The sequence below is a fragment of the Protomyctophum parallelum genome (genome assembly GCF_964188405.1).
Source record: "Protomyctophum parallelum genome assembly, chromosome: 1".
Lineage (NCBI taxonomy): Eukaryota > Metazoa > Chordata > Actinopteri > Myctophiformes > Myctophidae > Protomyctophum > Protomyctophum parallelum.
This window is the reverse complement of record NC_139697.1, coordinates 43,086,802-43,095,934: the sequence shown is the minus strand read 5'-3', so window position 1 is coordinate 43,095,934 and position 9,133 is coordinate 43,086,802. Positions and strand designations below refer to the sequence as shown.

General features: G+C 40.0%; 1 protein-coding gene across 1 annotated transcript; it reads left to right on the top strand.

Annotated features, from left to right (window-relative positions):
• The first annotated feature begins 1,835 nt into the window (after positions 1-1,835).
• On the top strand, positions 1,836-7,759 carry mrpl53 (mitochondrial ribosomal protein L53). The gene is made up of 3 exons (XM_083759379.1): positions 1,836-1,944; positions 5,531-5,643; positions 7,548-7,759. The coding sequence occupies exons 1-3, from the start codon at positions 1,850-1,852 to the stop codon at positions 7,658-7,660; spliced, it is 321 nt and encodes a 106-aa protein (XP_083615505.1). The 5' UTR covers positions 1,836-1,849; the 3' UTR covers positions 7,661-7,759.
• The last annotated feature ends 1,374 nt before the right edge of the window (positions 7,760-9,133 follow it).

The following is a 9,133-nucleotide window of genomic DNA, read 5'->3' as shown; positions in this document are numbered from 1 at the left end:
CCGACAGGGGGTCCCAAATGGGGCTGGTTGGATGGAGGAAAATGAAAAGCAAAAAGCAGACACACAAATGAATGTGGGCATGGCATGTCATTATTTTCATAGTTAATAGTTAAACTATCCAATCTACACGGTCATCTCTCCATTCCGTTCTTCCCCTTAAAGCTCACAACGCATCATACTGTGGCTCTGAGCTTATAGATCAGATATTTTCACTAGACCTAGAAACATTGAGAAACCCCTGCTTTAGGCTACTCTCTTGTCGGTAGGTAGTAGAGTACAATTACTTCATCAAACATTTACTTTTGTATGCATTTTTTTGTTGTTGCTGGATTCAGTACTTACTAAATATACATGTTATCACACAGTCACACACACACACCAGTAAACCCTGTGAATAAATTAAAAAAGTTAAATTAATTAAAAAAGTAATTGAAAAACCACAACTGACTCACGCATTAGAAGGATATCACCAGAACCAAGGACGTTGTATTTAAAAAAAGATTCTAACATGGTTACATTGGGTTTATATAGGGAAGCAGCCATGTCTGATTGATATACTGTAATGAATATGAAATATCTAAATTTCAACTTAAACACTAAGTATGATAATCACTGACCGTGTGGTTACACGCACGCACGCGCACACACAAGTTATAAGCTTTTTCAAAGATATTTGAAATAGGACATATGGTTGACGCTCCATATATGGCCATCTCCATACATGAAGACCACGACAATGACTTCATCAAACCCTGGATAGCCATACATGGAGACGACTGGATCATCACCTTAATCTGCATATATGGAGCCAGACAGCAACTCTTCATCTGACCTCAAACCTCAAACCCTTAGACCTCCAATCTCCATATATGGAGCTGACCTGTTCTGTCATTCCATATGTTATGCACATCCTTCCCCACCAGTCCTTCCTCTTCGATGGCTCCCTTTTGACTGATACCTGTCCATTCAACAGGCCCGAAAATTAAGGCCCGGCCCGGCCCTACCTGGGCCCTCATCAAACCCTGTACACTCAAGACACTGCCCTGCCCCTGCTGCCACCCTTAGATATGGAGCTGACTTGTTCTGACATTCCAAATGTTAATCTGACCTCATCAATCCCTGTACACTCAAGACACGCTCCATATATGGTCAGACCTCATCAAACCCTGTACACTCAAGACACTGCGCCCGCTGCCACCCTTAGATCTCCATATATGGAGCTGACCTGTTCTGATATTCCATATGTTGATCTGACCTCATCAAACCCTGTACACTCAAGACATGCTCCATCTATGGCCAGTACAGAATGAATTCCATAATTATGTTGATCTGACCCCCCCATGCCAAAGCACCAGCCCAGCAGTCTGCCATCACCCAGGCGGATGCATCCACACGACCTCAGGGTGTCTTACTGGAAATGTAATGTCAAAAGTCAAAAGTACAATATTTGCCTTTGAAATGTAGTGCCGTGAAAGTATATAAAAAATACAAATACTATTGACTACTAAAAATGTACTCAAGTAAATGTAGACCTATACTTAACGGTAGTTTACAGTCCACCACTGTATACTGCTACTATGTTGTACTTAATTCTCATGAATATCTGGCATATCTGACCTGCCCCACAGTACCCATATCAGGAACATTTTATTATTTACTATTATACTAGAGGATGTTCACTTCTTTACACAGTGTAAGTCTGCGGTGTGAATGTGATTATGACAATAAAACTGATTCTGCAAGTGATGTACTGAGTGATAATGTGCAATCCACTGGCGCCCTCTTGCGGCACACAATGATAAGTGGCCCTGGAGACGGCGGGGAGTTGAAAGGTTACTGTGGAAGCATCATGGCGGCTGTGAAACATTCCAATGTGGTGCTGAAGACTGTGAAGAAAATAGTAGTTCAGTTCTGTCCGTTTGAGTCTAATGCCCGATCCACAAGGTGAGGAGCGTGTGTGTGTGTGTTAGAGAGAGGGGGAGAGACTGACTGTGACGCTGTGAATGAATGACATTAATCTATCTAGGCCTACTGTACAATGCATCTCGCAATGCAGTTATTTTCTTGTATTGTGTTCCTACCATCTTCTGTTGTTAATATTTATAGGCTAAACATCTGACTATAACATAACAGCCCAATTTACAGTGTGGATTTAATTAACGTTCAGCCTAATAATATTACATTTCATCCATGTACGTTGTATTTCGCTCCGTTTGTATACTCACTCACCCAATGATGAATTGCTGGGACTTGGGGTCATCCATATTGCCCTCTATCCCTATCCATATCCATAAGAAAGGTTATGGCAGAAAACATGTATTTAAAAAAAAAAAAACTCCATTCTTCACTTCCACAAGTTTGTAGCCTACATCGACGTGACCGACCACATGTCCCAGTGTACACATGTACACGATACGTAAACATTGTGGGGAACGCAATTGAATTGACAGGTGCATTAGGGTTGGTGAGTGGGGTAATTAATGACACCTGTCTATTGTGTGCTCACTGGATTATGTAATTATTACAAACAGAGCCTGTGTGTGTGTGTGTGTGTGTGTGTGTGTGTGTGTGTGTGTGTGTGTGTGTGTGTGTGTGTGTCTGTCTCTCTCTCTCTCGCATTGGGTTAGCCCTCCAAGCAGAACCCAATGGTACTGAAGTTTCTGACTTTTTGACGACACAGACCATTGGGTCCTGTTCCAGCAGTACCATGCCACCTGGTACGCGGACATACATAAAACATTAACAACGTGGATAACGCCTGTCTGCGCTCTTTGACGACATTCTTTCGTGTGAGGGCTTCTGAATATGTGAAGTATAAGTACCCATACATGCCGCTGCGAATATCTCCTGTGGCGCGGAAGCCGTTAAGTATTTTTTATATATGTTTGCCCGAATTGGAAGCTTGGATTCTTCTCTTCCTTCCTTGTTTATTGACACCTCATTGTACCGCCTATCTGGCTAGCTAGTGGCGCTATAGCTATGACAGAGCAGATCAGAGGCAGGGACGTAGGCGCACAAGCCAACCGCACACCGGGAGGCGGTACAATAAACGGTAAACAAACAAGAAGAAATAAAGCGACCAAATCGGTCAAACAAAGATTAAAAATACTTAACGGCTTCCGCACCACAGGAGATATTCGCAGCGGGATGTATAGGTACTTAAAGTTACCGAATTCAGAATAACTCAAGGAAAAAAAAGCCGTCACTTGGCGCAGATCCTATTTTAGAGAGAATTTCTACTTCCGCATACTGGAATTTCCATACGAAAATATAGGTCTGACCAGGGACCCAACATAAAACTCATCAAAATTTCAGAAAAGCTTTATGTAGGGTCCCGAGAGGGGCTAGGTAAGCATGTGTATTGCACTGGGAATAAAATGCATTGGGCACTATGTCAGTGAGTGCACATGCAGTCATGCACACAATTTGATAGAGTAAGCTAGTTTTTGTATTGCTAATTGTATTCTTGCAGTAATGCTGCTTTTTCCACTGATGTTCTGTTCTCATCTATTGCCATGCCTACATTTCAAGAGCACTAGGCCTACTTCGATTGTCACAATTAGGCTATTGCATAACATAATTGCCTCATTTCTTTTAGATAATCACAGTTATTATGCATAATAAACTAACAACATAATCATTGAAAAAAAGAAGAAAAAAAACGTTGATCGATGCGATATGTTGTGCACAAAATTATGAATGACATAATTCATAATTACCGGTATGTCATGATTAATTTCTTCTGTCATATCTGCCCTGTGCATTGTTTGTTTACCAAGCCTAAACAGAACTGTAATTTGTATTCTTATGTTCAATGTCAAAATCAATTAAATAGTTAAACTCAATTATTTGTGTGACAATTAATAGTCAAGTAACATTTCATGATCGTACATAGGACCTGCACACTGAGCTGTTTGTAATCAACATTACAACATTACAGCTTTTTCTAAATGTTATTTGATTGATAAATAACTGATTGAGCAATACGGTGTAGGACTAGATTCATTTTAAACTTCATACTATGCCCTTTTATGCACTCTTAGAGTATACCTGTTATAGAGGGTATGCGCGTGACATCATCATCAAACCAGGAGGTTATGCAGGAATGCCTACTGAGTGGCTAAAAACTACTTTCTGGCCTTGACAGCCCATACATCCACACAGAAAAGTCCTATCTGATTGCATTAAACAATGTTAAACTCACTTTGCATGTTGCTTTGCCACTCAATTTGCCACTCGATGTGCCATTCACTTTAAAGGAGAATTCCATGCTAGAAGGCTTTCTTACCTTTCTTTGCAGTTGTTACGTCCCCACCAAAGAGGTCCAGGTGTTATTTTGTGCAAAAGCTCCTTATTGGCTATTTACCCTACCATAAGCCCTAAATGAATTGCATTGAATTGAATGGGGGCTATGGGGTGTTGTGCTAATTTGCTTATTTCCATCTAAATAAGTAGTAAAGTGTGCCGCTTGGGATATTATTTACATTATGAAGAGAGGATATATACAAAAAAATATAAATTTTGAGCGATGGAAATAAGCAAATTAGCACAACACCCCATAGCCCCATTCAATTCAATGCAATTAATTTAGGACTTATGGTAGGGGAAATAGCCAATAAGGAGTTTTTGCACAAAAAAACACCTGGACCTCTTTGGTGGGGACGTAACAACTACAAAGAAAGGTAAGAAAGCCTTTTAGTATGGAATTCTCCTTTAAGCATGTGCATACCCTCTATAGTACTAAACGTCTTTATAAGTTGTTTTTGTCCCATGTATCATGTGGCAACTTCAGAACGAGTTTCTTTATGCCCCACATAATGGCAATAAAGGCAAAACTAGCCGCAATTTGCAACTCTAGATTTTTTTATAATGGGATGAATCTAGAGTTGCAACAAGCTCCATCCACTTCCTATTCATCATTTTTGGTTTGTGATCTGCTTGTCTTAAACGACGTTAAACTCACCAACATTGCAGCTGTAGTCCAAGCTTGAATTATCCTCTTTCAATCTGCCGAGCTTGTTTTTCATAAAAATCCACCGTAGAGATGTTATGAGCTACTTTCTGTCAAGACATCCTCTGCAAGTGATTATTTTTCTAAGTGCTGGAGTTTGGAAGCACTCGTCGTATGTCACTGAACGGCCCTGCATTCCACCTGTTTCGAATTTGCACATAATGCAGGAGGCAGCAGCGCGACCCGTTAACAAAAACGAGTGCTTCCAAACTGCAACACAAAACATGACTACAGGGCTTCGCTGGAACCTAACTGTCACCTTAGCTTTTAACCAGTTTTAACCATTATCTTAAACATTAGCTCTTTTTGGCAAATTGTGAACATTTGTGCAAATCTTTCAATATATATTCTTTCCCAGCAAACGTTTTAGGGGGTCCTTGACATGAAATAGTTTGAGAACCACTGATATAGAAACTTAAATTTTTCAGAAAACTGTCATGATTTAGAACGCATTTGTTAGAATCATGATCTCAATGGGTTTTAAATAAAGTAATTGTGTCCATGTCTTCTCTGTCCCAGGGAGTTCCTGGTCATGGTGGGCTCAGAGAAGGCCAGGTCCACCAACATGAACTGTGAGGTGACCACGCTGGTGAAACACAACAAGTCCGAGCCTCTAGTAGACGTCACATACGGTAAGTGCTGTTTTGGCTCTTTCCCCCCCCCCAAAAGTTCTTTAACCGGGCTGGGCCGTGGCTCAGCGGTCCAGGCACCTTGGCTGGTAATCCAGTCTGGCAGTGTGCCGCGGGTTCGACTCCCGATCCCGACGGCCTTTACTGCATGTCACCCCCCCCATCTTTCTCCCCATTTCCTGTGAGCCTACTGTCTGTTCCCCCTGGCGAAAGCCACAAAAAGTTCTTTAACCCATTCTAGTCTTCTGAACAGTTTTAGTTTTCTGAAAAACATACGTTGCTGTATCAGTGGTGCTAAAAACAATTCATGTCAAGGACCCCCAAAATTATATTGTAAATGTATTTAGCCACAAACCGCCGTCTCAAAATAGTTTGTTCCAGGATTATTTATTTGCTATATTTGTTCCCCAGAAGCAAAGATTGTTACTTAAACATGTTAAAGATATATCAAAATATTTGCACAAATATTCAGGACATTTAAAAAATTGCAGATCTACAGACTCATGTTGCAGCACGAAGTTATGTGTTATGAGCCTTTAGATCTGCTATTTTTTGAATAGCCAGAGTATAAAATAATGCTTATTATCTCAAATCTAAAATTACACAGATGCTTTCCCGTTTTTGTTTACTTTTTTCGTTATATATAATATTAAAGCTCTCTATTCTGTAACAGGGGTCTCCCATTCATCAGCTTCAATTTGTATAGTGTTCATTTCTTTGTATTTTAAGCGCTGGGTAGGGAGAGACCCCATCGCAAAGATTACTAATATGGTACTATGTTCCGTTACTATGGGAAATATAGAGCTATTTAACAACACCCATCCATGTAAACATCACACAGGTCTTCATCCTCTGCTGGACGTCCTCCAACCTCTTCACACAACGATGTGTGTTTAATGAGTTGTGTGGATCAGTCCAGGCTGCTAAAACAGGCATGTTAATGGGTTGTTCCAACTTCCAACACGCCCTTAAGATCTACTCCCAACTCAAGATAAATGTCCCATCTGCTGCATGCTCTCCATCTGACTGATTACTGTTAGGAGAGTATTGAATTTGGCAAAAAGCCACAGGATAATTTAGTGTGTGTGTGCATTAAGTGCAGTAACTGACCTGAGGTCAGTTACTGCACTTAAGTATACAGAGAACATCTTTGATAGAAGACAAGATCTCGTGTTAATGTATGTAAATAAAATACGGTTGTGTCATAAAGTAAAACTAGTAGGATAAATAATAGCACCATCATTCTAACATCATGAAGATGAACTTGCATTGAAAGTAGCCACACTGCAAAGTAAATCCTACCATTATGACTAGTGTTATGTGCGGCAGCGATATAACTACAGTATGTGATATCGTTGCTATTGGGTAGAAACCTTTTAATGTTATTATTTAATGTTTTTATGTTTTTTGGTTTTTGTAAGTTAGACCCTTAAAGTCAGCCATACCAGATGATCAGATTTGATCAGACCCAAAACTTAGAAGAATATTTTGTTATCGTATTCCATGCTGTATTGATATGGTACCGTTGGATAACAGGCAAACGTTGATCAAAATAACAATTCTTCTACATTCTCTAATTGCGTAGAGTTATTGTAAATCAAGTAATGCAGGTCTTTAACAATAATTTAACTCTTGAGAGCATAAAACTAATCGGTTTCATGTTACACTCTCAAGATCTACAAGGACACTCAAGATCTATAAGGGTCCATTTGGTTACCAACCATCAATTAGCTGGGGACCACCTGGAACCCCCAAGGACCACTGGTTGAGAACCACTGCACACAAAAACGTTTTTGGCTACTTCTGAATTTGATTCATGAAAAGTAACAACTTTGGACATCTGAGGTTTCCATTATTACTAGCCTGCAATGCATTGCTATTGGTTTTTGTTTGTGTGTTTTCTCTAGTGGACGGAGAGAGGCTGCTGATGAACAGCGCAAAGCTCACCTGTAGTGAGATGTTCAAGGCCTTCCACTCGCGCTGCACGGCCAAAGACCCACATGCCAAAGTCAAAATATAATATCAACATTCATGGATGTCTTTCTCTGTGTATACTGTATATATAATAAAATTTGAAAAATAAATGTGCTGTATGCCTACTGGTTGTGGTGGGAATTTTCTTTAAAGAAGTGTGTATTTTATTTGTGTTAAACATTTGATTTCATTGTTAAAAGCCTGCAGCTTTATATTCGGATAGTAATCACTGCTCATGTATTGTTTTGTTTCATCGCTTCCAACTTCTTCTACTTGTTTATCCTGTAGCGTAGCCTATCCTGCCTGAGTTTCCTCTCCTGAGTGGATGAAAGTGCTGGAGACACACTGTACCAATGATTACTATCAGAATGTAGGTCATAAACACTAATTTTAACAAACATATCGCTTAACATTTATTTTGCGATGAATCCTTTTGTCCAGAATTCACATTTTTTACACTCTCGAGTAACAATTCTCCGGAGGATTTTACGGTTGTAGATCGGGGTCCTCCTCGAGATAAGACGTATCAAATGAGGGCTGGCGGTCTAATATGCATATCAAAAATATGCATTAGAAATAAAAAAAGTCTAATACTGGAAACCCCAATCGACACTGTAAAACCATATCTCCATTTAACTCAAATGTCCAAACGGACCATTTGATTCCATTTTGTGCACTCAGAGTCACAGACCCGTAAACGATTCCATTGGGACAGCTGGAATCCCAGGGACGCAGCGCTGCGATCCAGTGAATTAAAATGCTTGGTTTTATGTGACGGTTTGTATGGTGAGCGTGGGTCATTGTCTCCCCTGATGAAAAACCCAGATCATTCCAGCATGTCAGAGAGGCCGTTAGGCAAGCATCAACCTCTCACACACTGGGCCTTCATGTCATTTGGCACAAACCTGTTGATGGGACTCTTAAAAAAAAAAAGAGGAAAAAAATAACCTTTTACCCATTGAGGCCATCGGAAAGGTCGAGTGTGGTTCCCATAGTCTGAGGAGTAGTAGTGGAAAGTAATTAAGTACATTTACTCAAGTGCTCTTGAGTCTTGAGTACAGTTGAGGTTAATTTTTACTTGGGTATTTCCATTATTGTTGTCTCAGATGCAAATATTGTTATTTGACAGCTTTAGTTAGTTACTTTGCAGATTTAGGCTATTAATACATAACATGCATTAAGTGATAAATGAGGAATTTTGGTTAATCTATCCAGCTGCAAGTGACTTTGCATGCATGCCTTTGACTTGTGATTGATAGAAGTATTTATTAACAGTTTGCAGAATTACAGTACATTTCAAGCACAACTCAATACAAAAACTGTCAACTGTGAGTGGACGCAATAAAGCATTACACTTGTTTACAAGAGGGTCCACCTTGTTCAATTCATCAGAGACGTACAAATATACACTTCCATATAGCCAAAAACAGGAAATCCTCAGAGGGGGTAATCAGGGGGAAAAACATACAGTGAGGGGAGTGGGTGGGGGATTCCGATTTTACGGGGGCCAGTTTTGAAT